Source organism: Diospyros lotus, chromosome 8 (assembly GCF_014633365.1).
Source record: "Diospyros lotus cultivar Yz01 chromosome 8, ASM1463336v1, whole genome shotgun sequence".
NCBI lineage: Eukaryota > Viridiplantae > Streptophyta > Magnoliopsida > Ericales > Ebenaceae > Diospyros > Diospyros lotus.
The window spans coordinates 34,180,878-34,204,759 of NC_068345.1; the positions used below are offsets into that span (position 1 = coordinate 34,180,878).

General features: G+C 40.8%; 1 protein-coding gene across 1 annotated transcript; it reads left to right on the forward strand.

The window, feature by feature from the left end:
* The first annotated feature begins 1,767 nt into the window (after positions 1 to 1,767).
* LOC127807932 (histone deacetylase 19) lies at positions 1,768 to 23,561 on the forward strand. The gene is made up of 8 exons (XM_052346167.1): positions 1,768 to 2,078; positions 3,508 to 4,051; positions 18,439 to 18,879; positions 20,145 to 20,375; positions 22,420 to 22,490; positions 22,690 to 22,741; positions 23,164 to 23,232; positions 23,340 to 23,561. Exons 2-8 carry the CDS (start codon positions 3,524 to 3,526, stop codon positions 23,436 to 23,438), a joined length of 1,491 nt encoding a protein of 496 aa, XP_052202127.1. The 5' UTR covers positions 1,768 to 2,078; positions 3,508 to 3,523; the 3' UTR covers positions 23,439 to 23,561.
* The last annotated feature ends 321 nt before the right edge of the window (positions 23,562 to 23,882 follow it).

Here is a 23,882-nt window from a genome sequence, read left to right on the forward strand (position 1 = left end):
GCCGGGACAATGTTATTTTCTTGGCGCTGGCTGCAAACTGCATGCTAATAGATACGAATATGACGTAAAATGCCCAAAGTTTTAGAATTTGGCATTTCAAATTTTAAATTATTTGTTTGGATACATTTTGTAGAAAGGTATTTGGATTTGGAACAGATGGGTGCTTATTTGGGTGCCATTTGAAGTGACATAGGAATGCTTATATGATTTAAAATTATAAACATTTATTTTTAATGACTTAAAAGGGTTAGATGTCACCCATGCCATGCCAAATAGAGGTGAAATTGGTATTTTGATATTTGGACTAGAGAATTTAACGCGTTGCAATCGGTAAAAATATTAAGAAAAATATATTATTAGAAAAAAAATTAAAGACTATATTGAATTGAAGGTTTTTAATTAATCGATGTAGAAAGTATTTATGGACTATATAACAAAATAAAGATACGTCTGAGAAATTTTGGACTCCACCTATATACAAAAATGTAAACTAAGCCAATGGAAGTAAATGTAAATTTTAAAATATTTGAATTGTAAGATTCTATCATTTGAAAATTTAAATTTATTTTGCTTTTGATGGACTTAGCCTAAGTTTATAGTAGACTAAGTTTATATAAAAAAATACCAATAATATAAATATAACTTAAATTGAAATCCACAGATGTATAAAAAGTTTGAAATATAAAAAATCATTAGAAATTCAAATAAGAAAATAAAAATAAAAATAGCAAAAAGAGCCAAGACTGTTTAAAATTAATATTTAATATATGAAAAATACAACTTGTATATAATAAATGACCGAAAAACATTAAAATAATAAAAATACCCTCATCTACAATTGCTTTCCCTTCATTTCCCGTGACCACCTTCTCTCTCCTCTCTCCCCTCATCCCATGGATGCCTCAAGTAACCGCCATTGCTCCATCCATCGCCGACAATCATTGTAAGAAAATAATGAGTTATTAAAACATTTTTTTGAGTCTTTTCTATATATTCAATTATAGATTTTTTATTTTTTAAGTTTTGTTGCTTGATGTGGGCAGATGTCATTGGATGGTATGAGCACAACAAGTTCAATTTTGAGTTCTTAAGCAACACCACTGGTAAACTCTACCTAATTTAGACTAATGTTTACATCAATGCATACAAAACAAAGAACAAATATCCCCTTATGGATGAAGTTTGATTCAGAAGATGAAGTCCAATAGAGACTTACTCTTTTGAAAGTCCGATCAGACTTCATCCTCCCATGGAGACTTACTCCCTCGATGAAGTTCGATCGGACTTCATCATCGAGCTTCACCAAATGAAGTCTGATCAGGCTTCATTCATGGTTACGATTTATGTTGCACATAAACACTTCATAGAAGTCGTTTTCCTGTTTTCGAAACATTTTCTATTATCGTTTCGGATTCTATTTATACCTATTTTTTTTAGAAGAATGTTCGTTTCCTTTTTTATACAACATAGGTTGCGATGAAATTATTTGATTCTCAACTAAGAAACACTAAAAAATGTTAACGGTGGTGTAGATGGGGTGACGATAGATGCAATTGCTAGCTATGGCTAGCGAGTGGGGGGTGACGATGGTGTGAGTTGAGGTGTGGATAGGGTAACAACCACTGTGAGCTTCTCAAGATTAGAGAATTTTGTGAAAGTGATTTGAGATAATGATATTTTTATTATTTCATAATGTGTGAAGTTTATGTAGATGTAGCATTACCTTGGACCCCAAACTTTAAGAATCAGCATTTAATTTCTCATAATCCTATTCCCATTTGGATTTTGATTTCTAAAATTCCAAACACCAACATATCTTCTTTTATCTCCCTAACACCAAAATCTCATTCTGTGCAAGAATTCCCTCGTCTCACTTCTCCCTTCTCCCTCGCAGCATCCACCAGTGCCGGCGTCATCTCCAGCGTCGTTCCTGCCCGTCAACGCTGACCCAGATCGAGAAGCTTCCCAGGCGGCTATTCGTTGGTCCGTTCGCCCTGTCATCTTCGGCGTCGCGGCGTTCCTGCTGCGACCATCGATCTACAATTCTTTGCTTGCTCCGGAGTGCTCAGATCTGAGAGGTTTCTCATTCTTGCTGTGAACATATTTTTGTTGAATTTTTGCTGCTTCGTGTGTTGTTGATGTGATTTTTGCCGTGTACTGATTCGTTGTGATTTTTGCTGTTTAGGATTGCTGTGCACATGGTTCTTTAGTTGCTGGGTTTGTTGATTTTTTTTTTCTGTTATTTATAGCGGTGATTTGTTGGATTTGTTGCTGTGAACAGAATTTAAGAAAAATTCCTGAGACAGTTGCATCACTATGCCACAAATACTAAACCTAAAAGCAAAACCTAAAAGGTTAACGACATGCCATCACAATCTATCGGTTCAGCGGCGAGTGACTTGTACTTGCCAAAGCCCCTCAGTGCATGAAAGCTCTGGACAAAAGAAGATAGGAGGGGAAATTATGGCGAGGGCAAAAGAAGATAGGGTGCATGGCTTAGTAAGCAAATACGACCACAATCCCATTTCTTAATCCTACTAGGTGAGGTAGGCTACATGAATTTTAGTCTCCATGTGTCTCTATCCATGGCCTGGCAAGTAATAAAGGTTTGGATTAAGGGGATGGAGAGGGAAGGGAAGGTATAGAGAGGAAAGGGGAAACAACCCCCTTGTTTGGAAGATATTTTAAAAGAAGAGGGGAATGGGATTGAAGGGGACCCAACCCCCCTCCCTACCCATCCTTCATCCAAAACCTCGTACTGCCCAATTTGGAGGGTAAGCAAAGGAATGCTTGCATTTTAAATTAAAACCTTTCCTTTTTCTTTTATTTTGCTTAAACTCCCAAACAAGAGGAAGAAAGTTCCCTTCTTTTTATGCATTAAAGATCCAATCAAGGGGAAGGTAACTCCCTCTCCTTCCCCCTCCTTCTCTTCCATTTCCTTTCTTTTATAAACCCTTCATTCCCCTACCTACCAAGACTCCCAAACATAGCCTGAAAGGTTTGGATTAAGGGGATGGAGAGGGAAGGGAGGGTATAGAGTGGATGGCATGTGGTTAACATTTTAGGTTGTTGCTCTTTGTCGGTGGTACACAGTCCCTCTGATGACCATCCCTTTCTCTCATGTACTTTGGTCTAGTATTTTTGTGGCATAGTGATTGCAACTGACACCCGATCTTTGTGGTTCTTCAGTTTGGAGTTCTAGTATGTTGTCTTTGGGCTCGTAATTGAGCTATTGATGATTATTACGTTACATAATTATTTTAAGTTTTGTTCATTCTTTGTTGCTTCATAAAATATTTAATTTTTTTAGAATTGTTATTACTACTACAACACGTGGCCTTTTATCTGTTTATTTCAGTCTATCTATGTCTTTCATTGTTTCTTCTCTCTGTTTCTCTAACTGCTTTCATTCTTTGGTTGGTTTAGAGCAGTAAGTGTACTGCTTTCCGTTACATGACTTCTCATAGTAACATGACATTTTTGTTTCTGTTTTATCTTTATTCACAGCTTTGTCAGTGCAGTGATGGAAACTGGAGGCAATTCCTTGCCATCTGGGCCGGATGGGGTGAAGAGAAAAGTATTCTATTTTTATGACCCTGAGGTGGGCAACTATTATTATGGACAAGGTCATCCAATGAAGCCACATAGGATTCGGATGACACATGCACTTTTAGCCCACTATGGTTTATTACAACATATGCATGTTGTGAAGCCTGCTCCTGCTAGAGAAAGGGATCTTTGCAGGTTTCATGCTGATGATTATGTTACATTTCTAAGGAATATCACTCCGGAGTCACAACAAGATCATCTCAGGCAGCTGAAGAGGTTCAATGTTGGTGAAGACTGCCCTGTATTTGATGGTCTGTATTCTTTTTGTCAGACTTATGCAGGGGGTTCAGTTGGTGGTGCAGTGAAATTGAACCATGGGCAATGTGATATTGCTGTAAATTGGGCTGGGGGTCTGCATCATGCTAAGAAATGTGAGGCTTCTGGATTCTGTTATGTGAATGATATTGTCTTGGCAATTTTGGAACTTCTTAAAGTGCATGAGGTTGGTGGAATCTTTCTGTTTCTTTTTACCATGGTTCTTTGTGCACAATGTTAGAGTAATGCATTTGATTAGCATTGCATAAAAGGCTCTAAGGAAGCATCAAGGTCCTGTAGAAGAATCACTTTGTTGTGGTTATACTTGTACTATTACCAATTTTATTAGTTTTTATTTATTTTTTCCAGACCACTTCGTTGTGGTTATACTTGTCTTTTAACCAGTTTTAGTAGTTTTAATTACTTCTTATCTCTTCTAGTTAATATTCAGCAATGATTATATTCAACAGAACATTGTCTAAATTACTTGTGGTCAAGATGTAGATCCATCATCCATTTCCCCAAGTTCTTTGCTGGAGTGATGTCAATGTTGTGCAAGATTATTATGTCCTTGTTGCATTGACAGAAACAAATCAGATCGGGAGGATTACCTGTGTTTCCTTTTGTAGTATCTTCTTTCATAGTTTGATTCCTCTTTTCAATAATTTCGCAATCAATAGCTTCCTTAGTTTGTGCTTTCTTCTGCCTATATATTGTTCTCAAAACTAATGGTTGTATCATCGGAAAGTATTTTTTTCAATATACATATTGATTTCATGGTATCAGAGCACGACAACAAACCCTAGCCATCCAGGTTTCGATCCTCCATTGCCATCCAGGTTCCACTACCAGGCCAGCTGTTGCGTTGTGCCCTGGCCAGCCATCGCCACCAACCCTAGATCCTGTAGCTGCAACCAACCCTGGCAGCTGTAGCAGCAAGCAACGCCACTGCAACCAACCCTAGCAGCTGCCGCGACTGACCCTAGATGCTGTCGCTAGCCATTGTTGCTGCCAGCAACACTGCTGCAACCAAGTCGACCAGGCCAGCCATCCACCATCACCATCCACTGCTGAATGAAAACCTGATTTGGCCTCATGGCAGACATCCCTCCATCGCTGACCAATCTGGAGTTCACGGATCACATCCCCAACCCTAATCCGACCATCCCAGCGAGCTTTATTCAATTGGTTCCTAGCCTCCAGACCGTCAGATCACTGGATCTGACAGAGGTATAAGGAGGTAAATTTTCCAGAAATTAGCGGAAGTTGCTGGAAGGGGAATTGAGAGAGCGAGATTCAAGTTAATCCATTCATGAACCCATCCTCAGGCTGTGGCTGTTTATATAACCTCAACAGCCACCCACATTCGCCCGCGTGCTGTACAAACAGAAATATAACCACCTCCAGCTACTGGACAATTATCTATAACAGAAAAAAAAAAAAAAAAAATTACAATAGCTACCCTTGGCATGTGACAAATACCCCCCCCCCCCCCCCCCCTCCCTTCTTGAAACATTTATTGTCCTCAAGAAATCATAATAGTTGGGCCACTTGGGGAAATTGCTTGAGGAGTTTTGGAAGATACTCCCATGTTGTATGATCGAGATGTAGGTGAGTCCATTGCACCAGGACTTGAGTCAGGGGCAGGGAGTCTCAGTAGATCACCCTCTTTTCCAACACTGCTAAGGGTTCTATATTAACTACTATGTTTTTTGACGATAAGGGAATATCCTCATTGGGGCTGTCCTCAGGTCTAGTGGATTTCCTTAGCAGAGAAACATGAAAAACATGGTGGATTGACACTCCCTCTGGAAACTATAATCTGTAGGCCACCTCTCCCCCCTTTTGCTACTATGGGAAAATGACCATAGTACTTGGGATTTAGCTTTGTGTTAATCCTAGGGTCACTGGATCAGTTTCCTTAGACAAGAATTCAGCCACTCTTCAACCCGAAATCAAAACCAAACAGCAGAAATAAGATTGAAATTTAAAGAACGGAATTTAAAGAAATGAAACAACCAAACCATTAGAAGAGACAAGTGATATATCCTGGTTCAGATTGCACCAGCTGCAACCCTACATCCAGCGTCCAAACCCCCACAAAGCAGTCTTTCTTTATTGATTAAATCGAACAGTACAACGGTAGCCCTTCTCTTTCTATACTCGAGGACTACAATCCCTCATTTCACAAGGCTATAAAGCTACCTTTCTAGCCTTTCTCTCAGAATGAAATTGCACTCAATAACAATAGAAATGAGAAGATGATTGATCACTCTCTTCCCTCTCTATCCCACCCGAGTACAATATTATTGGAGATTACAAGAACTTTTTTGGACACAAGTCTTTCTTCTCACACACTTCACTTCGAACATAGAGAATGAGAATGAATTATGTCGTGCACACACCCCATGCCCTCTATTTATAGAGTAGGCGGATATCTCAATGAAGACATAAACATATTTACAGTTTAACCCCCCCTCTCCCAACTATTACTAATTACAGATTGGGATATAAACTCCTATTTAATTCTTCATTGACCCTCAAATGTACTGCTTTCACTGATCTTTTTATCCTATACTTGAGACAACTTTTTAATAATTCTCCACCTTTGTCTTGAGTATACTTCAACCTTCATCCATCCAAGCCTTGGCCTTCCAATAGATGAACTTGACCTGCTCTCATTCGGACTGTTGCACAACTTGATAACTCAAAAAACAACAAACATTAAGAATATCAAAACTCTGCCGTAAATTTCAACAACGGAACACCTTGGATAATACTTTCAGCTGCATTACCAATACTTGCAACTCTTATTAGGATTGATCCTCCTTCTCAAGGATTTCCCTAATGAATAACTTTCTTAACATTAATATGATTGGTCCTTTCCATGGTGGGACTGAATCTAAGCCAAGTAGACTGGACATTGACTATTTCAACTTTCTCTACCTAGACATTCTTTTAGGGTTCTAGTTGTACAACTTGCATCCTAAAATACATAACTTTCCGTCTAAGTACACTCCACCATAAACCAAATCCATAATGTTATTTCTCCATCCCAAAGGGTCCAAACTTTTACACAACATCACAATAACAATGCATCTTACTCGGATTGGTCTTAACACTGTTAGACTTACTCCTAGCTCTCAAAACCGGCCTTCAGGCTTTACCACTATCTTTCCTTCTTATGTTTGCTTCAAACTCAAAGGACTGCTCATCTCTTTGATAAGTCTCGAATTTGAGACTTATGTAAATTTGGAATTGAGTAGTTGCAGAATTCAAATTGGAGGGAGAGAGAGAGAATTTGAAAAGGAGGGAGAATTGAGAAGAAAAGAGAAAGAGAATTTTGGTGGGAAAGATTTATGTTCTATTCAATTGCATAAATCCCATCCTTAGCGCCTCTTTTCCTTTTATAGGCAGCCTCATGGTTGTAATCGCCATGTATAAGTGGTTATAGCTGTAACCAATTAGTGCAGCTATGGCTTATTACAATACTTGGCTAATTACAGCCTTGCCCTTCTAACTATTAATTACATTCATGCCCTTTCCCTTCCTTTAGGGTCGTGACTTTTCCCCTCCCCTTGAAATCTTTCTTGTCCCTAAGAAAGGACAGTAGTTGGGCTGCTCGGGGGTATTGCTTCAGCAAGTCCAGTAGGTACTCCCAAGTTGCGTTATCTGGGTGCAAGTGGTTCCATTGGACCAACATTTCAGTTAGGGGAATAGTAACCTTGTAGGTGATTCTCTAGTCCACAATAGCTTGTGGCTCCGTCGATACCTCTCTGTCTTCATCTACTGGGGGCAGATGGGGGCTGGTTGTTGCTGTAGGCTCCACTGCTTTCTTCAGCAGTGACACATGGAACACCGGGTGAGTGGATGTCCCTTCAGGCAATTGCAGCTTGTAAGCTACCTTGCCTACTTTAGCAAGCACGGTGTATGGCCCAAAGTATTTGGGGCTCAACTTAGAGGCAGAGGTTGAGGAGAAAGAGTGCTGGAGGAACCTCTTGACCTTCAAATACACTCTATCACCCACATTAAATTCTCGATCACTCCTTCTTCTGTTTGCCATTTGCTTTATCCGATTATGAGCAATGGTTAGTTCCTTCTTCAGCAATTGGGTTACTCTTTGTCTTTGTTGTAAATATTCTCCCATGGCAGGCACAATTGTGGGGGCATTCATTAGGGCAGCTAGGAGAGGGGTTGGGCACCCAAATAATGCTTCGAACGGGGACTTTTTGATGGCACCGTGGTAGCTTGAATTGTACCACCACTATGCCATAGATAGCCATTTGCTCCAACTCTTAGGCTTGGCAAAACAGATACAACGTAGGTAAGACTCCAAGCATCGATTCACTCTCTCCGTTTGCCCATCCGTTTCCGGATCGTATGTCGTGGACATATACAGTCCTACTCCCAAGCTTTTAAACAGCTCCTGCCAAAAATGGCTGTAAAAATCTGATAGGCACTTAACTTATCAAAGACAAGAGGCGAGGGTCTAATTTGGATGGCTGGCATAACAACCAGCCATGTGCGTACGCGTAGTGAAGGGAAATCGTTGGGTTGTTAAACGCGTAACAGATTTCTGTTGAGGAGGAGGGAGGGAAGAATATAGAGAGGGGGACGAAGTTGGGAGGGGAAGATGATTTTGGTATTGAGTCTTAGGGAGAGTTAAAGGCCTCTCGAATGCCCAGGGTTTCTTTTCATTTTGTTAATTTCCAGCTTGTAGTTCCTTTCGATAATCAGTATCCTATCAATTTGGTATCAAAGCATCTCTGATCCTAATGGTGAACCTGACCGATCGAGTGGGTGACTTGGAGATGAGGGTGGAAGGCATGCAACAGAGTGTTCAAGCGGTGGGGAAGAAGGTAGCGAGCTTGCTAGAACAGTTCGCTTGGATGAGAATGAGGTGGGAAGAGCAGGATCGGGAGAGCAAGAACGAGGAGAGACGGGAGGAGCAAGAGAGAGAGAGGAAGGGGAAGCGAGATGTGGAAGACCCACCTGCGAGTTCTCCCTTGACAAGGGAGGGAACGCCGGTAGCTGGAGCGAGAAGTGGCGAAGGGGCAGATTGGGTCGATGGTGTCGGAAGGCAGGAGTACCGTGGGAGACGCTTGGAAATACCCATCTTCGAGGGGGATGATCCAGATGGCTGGGTCTTTAGGGCTGAGCGCTACTTCGTTGTGAACAAGCTGTTCGATGCGGAGAAGATGGAGGGGATGCAGAAGGGAGTCGACGCCATAAGAGGGGAGGATCAAGAACGGGAGAGGAAGATCAAAGCGAAGAAGGGAGATAGACCTTCGGAATTTACCCAGAATTCCGAGGGATCACCTGGAATCAAAATGGGTTGGGAGTTCGAGGGTGGAATTGGAGGGAATTGGCATCCGGACGTGCGTGGAAGAAGGCTGGAGATGCCGCTTGTTGAAGGTGATGAACGTGACGGCTGGATACTCCAAATCGAACGTTACTTTGCGGAGGTTGGGATGACTGATGAGGAGAAGTTAGATGCAGCAGCATGGTGTTTGGAGGGTGTTGCAATTTCATGGTTTCAGTGGAAGCAACGGAGACGAAGAGTGAGAAGCTGGGAGGAGTTGAAGGGGCTGCTGAGGAATCGCTTAGGGTCCATGCTGGAAGGCGTGGTGGACGAGCTGCATATTGAAGGGGGATTGGCGGTTGAGCAGATGATGGTGTCGCGAGGCAGAGTGGCTGCCGACGACGATGGTGTCGGGGAGTTCCATGGCGAGGTAGAAGGGCAGCCAATGATCGATCCATTTAAAAGGCCACAGACGGCCGATCTGGTGACAGCCAAGGAGAGCATCTTGCCGAGGAAGGGGGCACCATCAACGGTCCAGGTTGTCTGGGAAGCTGGTTTGATTCTTAGCCCAGTTTCTCAGAGATTTCACATGGGGTGGGTTGATAATAGAGGGCCCCCCATGTATTCTCACCATCATGAGGGGGTGGGTGCCTCGCCCAAGGGGGTTATGATGGTGGAAGGGCAGCATGTTTCTAGAAGTCTAGCGCTCAATTTGCATTCTGTTGTGGAGCCCAATGATATAGAAGTTCTGCTTATGATAATGGAGTCTTGTTTAAATTCTAATTGGCTCCAACATTCTTTTCACTCTTGGGCACAGGGATGTCAGAATGCAAACAATGTTGAATCTGTTGAAATGCTGAAGGAGGAATTGGTTGATTCTACTATGTGGGATGAGTTAACAGATTTTAGGCTTTCAAGGGTTGGTCTCAACAACAACACTGGTGATTTATCTAGTTCGGCTATTAGTGGGACATCGCTATGGGGAGAAGATGAACCTCAGTTAACTGCATCCGAGCTTCAGCAAGAAAGACGAAAGAAACGTTCTGTTGTTGGAACGCCTGACTATTTGGCTCCCGAGATTCTCTTAGGGACAGGGCATAGTGCAATTGCGGATTGGTGGTCTGTGGGTATCATTCTATTTGAGCTGATTGTTGGTATCCCACCTTTTAATGTTGAGCATCCTCAGATAATATTTGATAATATTCTCAACCGAAAGATACCTTGGCCCCGGGTACCTGAAGAAATGAGCTATGAAGCCCAAGATCCCATTGATCGGTTATTAACTGAAGATCCTCATCAGAGACTAGGAGCCGGAGGAGCCTCTGAGGTGAAGCAGCATGCATTTTTTAGAGATATTAACTGGGACACCCTTGCTAGACTGAAGGCTGCTTTTGTTCCTTCATCTGAGAGTGCACTTGACACCAGTTACTTCTTGAGCGGGTACTCGTGGAATTCTGCAGAGGAACATGTTTTTTATGCTGCCAGTGAGTTTGAGGACAGTGAGAATGGTAGCCCCACTGGTAGTAGCAGTGGTGCAAGCAATCGCCACGATAAACTGGGAGCCCTACAATATGATTCAGCAACAATTTCCTACTTTTCACCTGGAGGACAAGGTGAAAGTTGGGGGGGGGGGGGGGAGTAATGATAGGCACTTGACTTATCAAAGACAAGGGGCGATGGTGTAATTTGGATGGCTGACATAACAGCCAGCCATGTGCGTAGGGGTAGTGAAGGGAAATTGCTGGGTTGTTAAACGTGTAATAGATTTCTGTTGAGGAGGAGGGAGGGAAGAATATAGAGAGGGGGAAGAAGTTGGGAGGGGAAGATGATTTTGGTATTGAGTCTTAGGGAGAGTTAAGGGCCTCTCGAATGCCCAGGTTTCTTTTCATTTTGTTAATTTCCAGCTTGTAGTTCCTTTCAATAATCAGTATCCTATCAAAATCTTATCTTTATCAGACACTATTGATTTTTTGACCCCATGAATCTTCACCACCGAGTCAAGGAACTGCCTGGCCACCTCTTGGGTCGCGTATGGGTGAGTGAGACTTACAAAATAAGTGAACTTGGTTAGTCTGTCCACAATTACCAGTATGGCATCCTTACCCTCTAATCGGGATAGTCCTTCAATAAAGTCCATAGACACCCCTTCCCAAGCTTGTTTTGGAATGGCCAATGGTTGGAGGAGTCCTGGTAAGGCCACATGCTCATGGTTGCACCTCTAACAAGTAGGACAAGATAGCACAAATTCCACTACCTCTTTCTTGAGTCTTGCCCAAAAGAACATCTGTTTTACTTTGTGGTAGGTAGCTTGAATGCCTAAATGGCCCCCTAAGGGGGAGTCATGCAGGGATTGCAGAATCCTCCTTCTGAGCCTCTGATCATTCCGTACCACTATCCTGCCATGATATCGGATCAACCCCTGTGTCATGATATATCCCTTGCTTCCCCTAGGGTTTACTGCCACCTGTTCTTGCAGTTCCTTCAGCTACTTAGTATGCTCATAGCTCTTTGCGATCTTTACCCAATTAGGAATGATGGTTGTAATAGCACTGCAGTTGGCTTTTTCTTCTTTTTTGGACAGTGCGTTAGCCACTTTATTTTCTTTCCCTTATCTGTAATGGATTATATAATCCAAGCCCAGCAATTTAGATACCCCCTTCCTTTGGAGCTGGGTGTGTAGCCTCTGTTGCATTAGGTGCCTCAAGCTGTCATGATCGGTCTTAATGATAAAAGGGGCTCCCTCCAGATAGTGTCTCCATTTGTCCACTGCCACCAAAATTGGTAGTAGCTCCTTATTGTATACACTTAGCCCCAAATTGCCCTGGGGCTAAAGCTTGACTAAGGTATGCCAACGGCCTGCCTTCTTGCATGAGCACCGTTTCCAACCCCATTTCACTGGCATCTATCTCTATCACAAAGGGTTTTGAAAAATCAAGGAGAGCCAATACTGGGGCCCTTGTCATCGCCTCCTTGAGTGCTGTAAAAGCCATTTCAACTTTAGGATTCCACTGGAACTTATCCTTTTTTAACAATTTGGTCATGGGCTTACTAATTGTCTCATAGTGTGGGACAAATCTTCGGTAGTACCTTGTGAGTCCTAGGAACCCTCTCAACTCCTTAACATTGGTAGGTCGCGGCCATTCCGTCATAGCAGTGATCTTCTTTGGATCACTACTAACTCCTTTCCCCGATATTACATGCCCCAGATATTCAACCTCCTTTTCTTGAGATGACTCAAATTCCACTTTTTGCTTCTCATTGCCCCTTACTCTCGTGCAGCTTGTTTCCTCCATTTCCACAGCGTGAATGGAGAATAGCTGTAAAATGTGGAACTTTCCTTTGTGAGCAACTTTTGTAATTTCTTCCCCGTGATTATTTTGCATTCCCCTGATTCTAGGCTTCCCACAAATGTTAGCTTCTTGCCATCCACCTCCACTGTCACTTCCAACTTATTAAAATCAAACATAAGGGGATTGACGGTCCTCATCCAATCTACACCCAAAACTATATCACAACCCCCTAGTTCCAGCACTCGTAGGTCCATCGAGAACTCTTTCCCTTACATGAACCACTTTAACCCCACGCATTTGTAGTAGCTAAACATCCGGTTACCATTGGTTACTGTGACAGACAACGATGTGGTGGCCATCAACTCACACTGTAGATCAGTGGCAGTGGCTTCATTAAGGAAGTTATGTGTGCTGCCACTATCTATGAGGACCATCAACTCCCTCATTTCGGCTTCTCCCTTGACTTTTATTATCTTCCTCGTTGGTTCTCATTTTAATGCATGGAAGGATATCTCCCCTCCTTCATCTTCTACCTTTGTCTCTTTTACCAACTCCAGGTGGTCCTCCTGATCTCCCCTTCTTCCTCATCATCCTCCCCTTCCTTGCCTTCCATCTTCAATAGTTTCCATTTGCACTAATGGCCTAGCCCAGACTTATCACCACATTTGTAACAGAGTTCGAGCTACCTTCTCTGTTCAATTAAAGTCCCTCTCGCACCATTTTAATTTGTCTTTGGGGGTCCTAATGCTACTCCCACACTCATCCCCTTTGTATTCACCCCCATCGGCGGATGAGGGTTCACATTGCTTCTAAGCCACGGTTTACCTCTCCCAAAAATGGCCTCTAACGTCAATTCTTGAAATCTGGCCTTCTTCGCGGCCTGCCTCACAATGGTAGGCAATATCATCTTAACCATAGATCACAATTCTCCTCTAAGGCCACTAACAAAATTTGATACAAAATACTACTTCGTCAAGCACGACTGTGCATACCACATAAGAGCTCTCAATTCCTCGAACTTATCCAAGTAGTCAGTCACCGTGCTCGTTTGTTTCAACATCTTGAACTCCTCAATCACATTTGACATGTTCTTCTCCCCGAACCGTACACACAGTTCTTTTGCGAACTCATTCCATCTAGCCTCCACTTCTCTTGCTTTGATCCACCCTTAATACTATGAGTCGACAGTATCATTGAGATGCGCCGCTGCCATGGTGATCCTTTGTACCTCGAGCACATTATACAACTGAAAGAATCTCACACATCGACGGATCCACCACCTCCGCTTGGATCGGTCAAACAAGGCATAGGAGTGAGAATACTAGTGTGAGAATTTAGACCTCTTACTGGTGCCCCAGTGTTTGCCTCTGGCCCCAGTGTTTGCCTCTGACGGCTCACTCGGCTCAATCAATTCGTCATGGGAGTATTTCGTGGCCAGAATGGTTGGGATCAGTTGTCGATCACGGTGGAAATTTAGGCGGCAACCTAAATTGTGGAAGGGCAGAGAGCATATTAAATATGCTATGAATCCTTTGCCTATACTGATCAATGGTTTCCCGATGCTTCTCCAATTCCCTCTGCATCGCTTCTCTGGCAGTAGCTTGATCTTCTTGGCTTTGAGCGATCACCTTGTGAGTTTGGTTCATTCCAAACTCTAGTGCCTCCAAGCGCGTCTCCAATTGCTTCATACACATGCCTTCCGCCATTAATTCTGCTCGAGTACTATTTCTTTCAATCACCGAGGATGTTCTGCTCTAATACCAAATGATAAGTCTTGAATCCGAGACTTATGTAAATTTGGAATTGAGGGGCTTAAGTTTTGGTCCAAGGATGAGCTGTATATGAGGATATCATCAAAAAATACAAGGATGAATTTCCTTAGGTAAGGACTGAAGATGTGGGTTATTAAGACTTGGAAGGTAGTAGGGGCGTTAGTTAGGCCAAAAGGCATAATAAGAAATTCATTTTGCCCTTGATGAGTCCTGAAGGCTGTTTTGTGAACGTCCTTAGGACTCATTCGGATCCAATAACATCTGGATCTTAGGTCAAGTTTTGGAAAAATGGTGACTCCAGCTAATTCATCAAGCAAATCTTCAATGATTGGGATAGGAAATTTATTTTTACATTGATGGAATTTAGCTGACGATAGTCAATGCAAAACCACCATGTTCCATCCTTCTTTTTGACTAATAGGATAGGAGAGGCAAATGGGCTTTGGCTTGGCTGAATGATGGATTAAGACAACATTTCTTTCACCAATTTTTCTATCTCAGCTTTCTATTTGGGCGGGTATCTATAGGATCAAATGTTGACAGGATCTGCATTTGATTTCAAGTGTATAGCATGATCAAGAAAATGGGCTGGGGGGAAGGGTTGAGGGCTCCACAAATACATCCTCAAATTAATTCAACAGTGAGTGTAAGGGATCACAAGAGTGTACCTCAGTGAGTGAATGCAGAGTGGAAGTCAATGTAGGCCATGGGGTGTCCTCCTCTGTTGCTGTCTCCCTGCTTTCCTCACCTTTGCCCTCCTCGACCTCAACTGCATAAATGGAGTGCAATTGGGCTATTGAGGATTCCCCTTGTTGGATTAATTTCTGCATCTTAGGACCTGTCAAAATTTTGCATTCTTCAGTCTCCCAGCTTCCTGTTAATGTCAGCCTTTTCCCTTAAATTTCAAAAGTAACCTCTTAACTTATTAAAGTCAAAGATTAGAGGGCTTACCATCCTCATCCAGTCAACCCCAAGGACAATATTGCAGCCTCCCAACTTCAGAATTTGCAGATCTGCTGTGAACTCCTCACCCTGCATCATCCATTTAAACCCTTGACACCTTAGCGTACTCATCATCTTGCTACCATTAACTACTGTGAGTGACAAAGGGAGTGTTTCTTGTGTTGGGCACTGTAAGTCCTCAGCTGTAGCTTCATCTAGGAAGCTGCGTGTGCTTCTGCTATCAATGAGAATCATTAGCCTCTTCTTCCCCACCTATCCCTTCACCTTGATTATCTTTCCTGATGGACTTCCTTGTAATGCATGGAAGGAAATCTCACCATCCTCCTCTCCAGCAGCCTCCATCTCTCCTGCAGCTTCTACTTCCCCTTCTCCTTCTAGCCCTTCCATCTGAAGCAATTGTCTCCTACATTGGTGACCCATGCCATACTTCTCTCCACAATGGAAACATAATCTGAGTTGCCTTTTCTGCTCCATGGACAGGGACTTAACCAGAGCTGGATTTGGGGTAGTCTTGGCCATCATATTTCCTTTTTGTGGACCCGAATTGGCAGCCTTGGAACACTCCTCCACTTCCTACCAGCGGGCTGCTTGTGTTTAGGCCCTTTGACACCATCCTATGCTTCTTGAAAATTGCCTCTAGGGCCCATTCCTGCAGTTTGGCCTTCTCTGCAGCTTGACTAATGGTGGTGGGCTGCATCATCTTGACTATTGGTCTTAGCTCCTTATTTAACCCACTGATGAAGCTGGACACAAAATAGGATTCGTCTAAGGTGGGATGAGTGATATCTATCGACGACTTAAGCTCCTCAAATCTAACTAAATACTCATCCACTGTCCCCTCTTGCTTCATTTTGTTTAATTCTTCAATAAAATCCACCATCTTTCTTTCTTCGAACCACCTACATAGGCCCGCTGCAAACTTCGGCCAGCTTAGTACTGTCCTCCTCCTCCATCCTTGAAACCATACAACCCCTATGTCATTGAGATAGGCAGTTGCTATGTTTACCTTTTACTCCTCTGCCACTCGATATTGATAAAGGAAACGTTCGCACCTTCATACCCACCATCTTGGTTTGTCCCCTTAGAATATCGGGATGTTGAGTCTCAACATTGGAATCAAATTAGGATTAATATAAGCACCTCTCATTACTGGTTTCGAGGCCGCTCTTCTGTCTCCACCTGGTCTGGGGTGCATTGCCTAGCTCGACCCCCAGCAAGTATTGAAGCTGGATTGGTCCGCAGCGGAATATTCGCTGGCAGGCTCGCATTAGGGAGTCTGGAGAATAGGGTCAAGACCGTGCTGAGCTGCTGTCCAAACCCAAAAAATTCCTCCTGGAGATGGGAGAAATCTTCTCTCAAGTTCCTTTCCACCGCCCTCGTTTCTGCTCAACCTTGACTTACTTCCTCTTAGGTTTGGCGGAGGCCAAGTTCCATCGTCTCCAGTGTCTCTTCTATCTGCTTTTGGTTTTGTCAGATGCCCAGGTCCATCGCATCCAAACGCGACTCCAAATGTTTCATTTGTGTCCCTTCTGCCATCATTGAGTTCGCCTGCTACCCAACTTGCAGGAATAATCAACGGAGGTAGTTGATCGTCTTCGCTCAAGTGGTCTCCTACCCACCAATCCTAATCGATGTACACTTCCGATTGTGACTGCCCAGATTTGCAATCGCTTGGAACCTGTTGCTCATCGAGGTGTTTGAACTTAATTGGTCGGGAATCGCCGGGCTTTGATACCAATTGTCAGATCGCCGGATTTGATAGAGGTATATGGAGGTAAATTTTCCAGAAATTAACGGAAGTTGCTGGAAGGGGAATTGGGAGGGGGGGGAGAGAGAGAGAGATTCATGTTAAGTTTTGAGAAAAATATAGGCAGAAGAAAGCACAAATTAAGGAAGCTATTGACTTCCCAATCTCTAAACTAGGAATTGATCGAAAAGAGGCCAAGCTATGAAAGGAAATACTACAAAAGGAAACACAAGTAATCCTTCCGATCTAATTTGTTTCTGTCAATCTTCCAACAAGGCACTTCCTTCATAACTTCTTCCTCTAAATCCAAAGTGATGCGAAACAAGATAGGAATATTTTATAAGATATTAATATATTTTGTTATTTGTTTTAGAATATCTTTGTTTAGTTCTTTCCTAATTAGTTTTGGGAAGATTATATTTCCAAGATTTAGGATTGGGATAGGATTTTGATCTTTGATATATTTCCCAATTAGCTAGGATTTATAGTCTATATAAACCCCTTAGAGATGTATTTGTTAAGCAGACTTTGAATATTGACATTGAATTTGAGAATCGGTTTCAAGTTTTTGATTTTATTCTCATGTTCTTTCTTTTGGGTTCTGCATCACTGACGCAGCGTAAGAAGCATTGTTAACTAGTTTCACGTTGAAACTAAAGGCTAAATTGAATTTAAGAGAAGAAATCTGATATTATTCAAAAGCTGCTCTCTAATTCTTAGAACAAGAATGTTTATAGGCTAATCCTAAACCTTAATTCACTAGGAAAAGGAATTCCTAGTTGAATCAGGAGGAGATAAACAAAAGTCAAATCCTAATTAAAGTAGAAAACTGAAATCCTAATTGCAGTAGAAAACTGAAATGCTTATCTGGCATCTTTTGGACTCTTTTGAGCTGGATGTTCTACGTCAATCACTAAACCTCTAATGGAATGGGATGGAGTGGATATTAAGTGACAATTGGCCATTAACACCCTTTTAATGGAAAATAGTGTTAAAATGTCAAGGATATCTTTGAACTTTTAGGAACAATTTAGGTTAATCTTGTCAAAACATATAATTATGCTCTCTATCCATCTCCATTCTGTCCATTCTCACCTAATTCAGGGGAGACAAAATAGGGTTTTGGAGGAGAATAGATGGGAGGTGTTTCTGCCCATTTCTATTCCATTCCATTACTATTTGTCTCTTCCAAATGAGGAGAACCCTCTGCCATCCATTTCCATTACATCCCCTTCTCCCAAAATTTTATAGCAAATAGTTCTTGAAAAGGGGATATATTCTCATTCTCACAGGATATTATCTTCATAATAATTAGTGGCTGTTATCTCAATTTCATAGTACAACAATCATCATCAGTTGTTATTGGTGGAAAGGGTACACCTGTTGTGTAGCCTTTGGAAACCAATTATTTCATTCACTGTTTAGCATTATTAAACTCCCATTGCTTGCTTAACTGTTTTATTATATATATTGATATTATGTTTGAATTTGTTTGTGCAGCGTGTTTTATACGTGGACATTGATATTCATCACGGTGACGGTGTAGAGGAGGCATTTTATACTACAGATCGGGTTATGACTGTTTCCTTCCATAAGTTTGGAGATTATTTCCCTGGCACGGGTGACATACGTGATGTTGGATTTGGCAAGGGAAAATATTACTCGCTAAATGTCCCACTAGATGATGGTATTGATGATGAGAGTTACCAGTCCTTGTTTAGGCCAATAATTGGCAAAGTGATGGAAGTCTTTAAGCCTGGTGCTGTGGTCCTACAGTGTGGTGCAGACTCTCTGTCTGGAGATAGATTAGGCTGCTTTAATCTTTCAATAAAAGGTCATGCAGAGTGCGTCAGATTCATGAGATCATTCAATGTGCCCTTACTGTTGCTAGGCGGAGGTGGCTATACAATACGCAATGTTGCTCGCTGCTGGTGCTATGAGGTATTATGCAACAGCTTTTTTTATTTCATTGGGTTACTTAATTTGGATATTTATTCCATTTGAAGGTGATTTTGGTTAATCTAGTGATGTTGTCAAATTTATGCATGCTTTTTGACTTAGTTATGTCGATACGCCCATCCATTGAATAGAGTGTGAGTTTGATGTGGACAAGTCAAATCCCATCTCTTGAGTAGATTGACAAGTCACGTGTCTAGAAGATTGTCTTGGTAGATGCAACTACATACCAAAAGCACCTATGTGAATGTACACATTATTCTTTGTCAGCTTCATTTAAAAGGATGAATTGGTGATCTTCAAAATTCCTTATTGAGAATTTTTGTAGTTAATACATGAACAATGGTGAAGTAAATGTTCTTGAAATGATCATGTGAATATGGACTTGTGGTAAGACTATGAGAAATAGGATTAGAGCAAATAAGTGAGATGATGGAGGCTTCAAAGATAAAAATGTTAGAAAATCAATTGAGATGGTTTGAAAATGTATTGAAAAAAGGCCTCCTGTTTGGATTTAGTGATAATATTTATGTGAGTAACAGTAGGGGCTGATGGAGGTGCAAATCAATTGGATTGAGATTACAAAGAAATATGTGTCATATTGCATTTAGTATTATGGTTTTATAGCAGGAGGCTCAGAAAAAAAAAATCCTGTAGCCATGTAGTTGGGACTTGGGAGAGGTTTAGTTGACTTGACCTTTATGGATTTTCACTATTATCTTGTACTTGAAACTTTCTCTTTTTTTTTTTTCTTTTTATAATACATTAGTTAATGTGACCTACCAGTTAGTTTTGAATGCAGGTTTCTGTTCTTCCTCTCTCATATTTAACACTTATCATTTTAATTATTTTCATTCCGGGTCGTATAAATCTCGGACTTATTGTATTGTGGCTTTGTGTTATCATTTTGTTTGTCTGTAGATTAAAGATAGTTGCATGGTTGCATCTTCCCCCTTCCCCCCCCTCTCTCTCTCCATATTTAACAATATCATTTTAATTATTTTCATTCTGGGTTGTATAAATCTCAGACTTATTGTATTGTGGCTTTGTGTTATCATTTTGTTTGTCTGTAGATTAAAGATAGTTGCATGGTTGCATCTTCCCCCACCCCCCCTTTCCTTCTAATTTGGTGTTTTAGATATCAGTATGTGATACATGGAGGTCTTTCTGAACATAAACCTAATTAATTAGTTGTTCATTCTTCTCATTTGGTCTTTCTTTAAACAACTTCAATGTTATCCATTTTACAGACTGGAGTTGCACTTGGTGTTGAGCTTGAAGACAAGATGCCACAACATGAGTATTTTGAATATTTTGGGCCAGACTATACACTTCATGTTGCCCCAAGTAACATGGAAAACAAGAATTCACGGCAGCAACTAGATGAAATTAGATCGAAGCTTCTTGATAATTTGTCAAAACTTCAGCATGCACCAAGTGTGCCATTCCAGGAAAGACCACCTGATAATGAGCTCCCAGAGGTTTGTTCCTGTATAGAGTCATGCATTCAAACACTAGTAGGGACTTAACTTCTTGTTTTTTTGTTTTCCCTACAACCTCAATATACTTGGTTATTTTGTTTGAAATGGTTATGGAAAATGCAAAGCTCTCTTTTAGCAAGATACTTTGTTCTCTCTCATGGAAAAGTGATTTAAAAAGTCAACTATAGTTTTATGTGCTATGGATGTTTATTGCTTTTGCAGCTTAGTGGCAGAACCAACCTTTCTGCTTCCTTTTTACCGATTAGTTTGTTTTCTTTGTTTGAGGCTGGGGGGTGTTGTAGAGGAGGGGAGGTTAATAGGTTTGCTTCTTTGTTCTTTTTGCAAGGTTTTCTTTTTTTCTTTGTCCTTGGGTGTAGGAGGAGGTTGATTTAACATAACATGTTTTGGGAAGACAAAAACATTTGGTTGTTTAGAAGTTCCATGAAATGTAGCAAACTTGAAGTTTAAATGTGTGATTGTTCATTATTGATGATATGTTTCTTTTTTATAGTCATTATTGATAATGTTGCAAGGCACTTCGATCTTTCACCTCCACCATCTTTGATCTTCATTCGTTGATCTTTCTCCATGACTACGATTTCCGCCATCTCCAGATCTAATTTGTTTTCAGGGATTATTCTTCTTAGGCTTCCATTGCCTATCATTTGCTTTGTTTTCCAGATTTTCACCATCACTGATTGCCTTCTTCTTCTTCTTCACCAATCATTGCCTCTCATTTCCTTTCAGTGTCAGAACTCAGACATCTTCTTCCCCCCACCCCCCTCCTCTCTTTTCCTCCCTCTCTATCTCATTGCCAAAACCCAGTATAGGAGCTTTTTCACTTTTTTTGTTATTTTTATATAATTATATATAAATATATGAATTGCTATGTTACGTGTTTATATGAAAATATAATTTTATAATTTTATGAAAAAAGGGCAGTTTGGTCATTTGCCACTTAATAACAAGTAATATCTCATTCACATTTTCATACACCAAACATGGCATAGTTATAGCCTCATGTAGTACTTCTTTTACCAAGCACGAGATAACATTATTTAATCCAGATACGAAACGGGCTGTTAGAGTTTAGAATTGGCTTGCCCCTTTCCCCATTTATTGTAGCTTGGTGTAGAAATTATTAGTTTGTTTTAAGGTATCTTATAGTGCAACTTGTGAACTCGTATTTTCCTTGTGATAAAAATTCATTTAGATGTTCTTACCAACACATTCCCTTGGCTTCTTAGCTGTTATGAACCTTGGACAGCTTTTCTTCCCTGTTAGTGGGAAAAATTCCTTACCTTGTATCTTTTAAATGTGAGTTAGCAGACAAGACATCTGATGTTTTCATGGTGGTCAAGTAACAGTTTTACATCTTGGAACTATTTTATTGCATGAGTTTTCTCTATTCTCTATGGGGTTGCATTTGTCCAATCCATCTCTAACCTGGCTTTTATTTATTTATTTTGATCCCCAAGCATGCAGCTCATGATTTTGCAATGTGTTTTTATAGTTTTTCAAGGTTTGTTTACACAGGAATTAGTGATCTCGTTTCTATTATTACCGTTCTTTCCCTATCAAACTGCATAGTGCAAACAGCCATATGAATAGGCTAAGTGAAGTATGTTCCTGGTGCAAAACTGAAATTCCAAAGGTTGTGTAATTTAGAGTAGTCAGTTTTCTTGGTCAGAAGCACATTTCGTTGATTTGAGGGATTCTTAGTTAACTGCCACTAGTGTACTCCATTGTAATCCATGTGTTGTTACTAGAGAAATTACTACTACTGGCTGAAAATGTATATGGACATTGTTTAGAACCAACATAAGGGTTCACCTGTTTTGCCTGGTCATTGATATGCCAAAGCACTATGTTGACATTAATTTAGGGATTTATCTCTTGATCAGGTGGTGGTATTTTAAGATTTCTGTTTTCCTAGTTTTTATTGGCAGGTCATTGTTAATTTTTTTCGAATTGAGTTCTTGATAGCACACTATGAGATTGCAAACTGCACTGTGCATTTTCTGAAACGTGTTTCAATATTCAGGCAGATGAAGATCAAGAAGATGCCAATGAAAGATGGGATTGTGATTCTGATGGAGATGCTGCTGATGACTGGTATACTCTCATTTATTCCGCTTTCTATTTAGCCTATATTTGGAACTAGGATTTTCAACACAAGGAAAAATAAGTAACTTATGCACATTTTTATTTGCACAGAACATTTATGTTCTTTTCCTTTTTTACAGATCCTAGTTCCAAAAGTAGCATTAGTGATTTCACAGTTGCTAACATATCATGCCCTGATCTTATACAGTAAACAATTGCCAGGCAGAGTGAAAAGGGAATATGTTGAGCATAAAGTCAAGGTTGGTTTAGTTCTATTCTTGTTGGACTTAATATCCACGAAAACTAATTGTTAATGCCATGTGCTGATGATTCTACGTGATACCAAATATGGATTTATATTGTGTGTCCCATTTGCTTAAGCAAATCATTGATTCATTTTATAGCACAGATAAATCTGTCTCTATATTGTACAATTTTAAACTCCTGTGGCCTGTTGTCAAATGTGGAGCGCCTTGACTCAATACAAAGTCGGTTCTAGGAAATAGTAGTCCCTCATTCAGGGCTGATTTTGATACATGTCTGTATTGTCTGAAAACTTGTTTAAGAACCATTAACGTATAATTTCATACAATTACTAACTGCATGGTGATAACTGCTTTTTGTTTGACTGTGTTGCACAAGTATGATGATTTTGGGTTCTGCTCTTTTGTTGAATCTTCAGGAGGATCAGAAGGAAGCTGAGTGCGGCGGAGAGACGGATCCCAAATTTGGGGAAACCGCAAGCCTGAAGGTGATGTGATCCTCTGAATCTCTCCCCTCGTGTTTATTTTCTGGCCTAACATATTATTTCTCGTTTCTCTATATCTCTCCCTCCCTCCCTCCCTCACTCACTCTCAGGTGCCCTATCCTGCACCAATGTCAATAGACGAACCGCAGGTGAAAGTGGAGCAAGATAACTTGAACAAAACGTCTGACCAGCCTGCTGAGATGAATTAATTGATGACTTGTGTACTTTCTGATATAGAGTTGCAAGTATTATTAATCAACTATATATTATGGAAGCTCTTTAGTAACTATATTTTTAACGGGGGATTTATTTAAGAGCTCCTCTTTCCTTTACATTCCTGTTCTCATTTTATGCATTTTGTTTTTTGAACCCAATCTGATCCTCCCTGATTTTCCCATTTTTGGTGACTCCAATTGCTTGCACTCTACACTTTTAGGCCATGTGTAATCTCATCTCCCAAATGGACATTTATAAGCCCCTTCCAACTGTTTTTTTAATGAATGTCATAACACTTACATGTTTTTACTGATAAAAAAAAAATTAAGCATTTTTAATTTGATTTGTTTTTAATTTTTACAATTCTGATGACTTCCCCAGTAACAGTCATGGTTGAATCAGGTGAATTTCCCGCCTAAGTTGGAAATACAATTCCA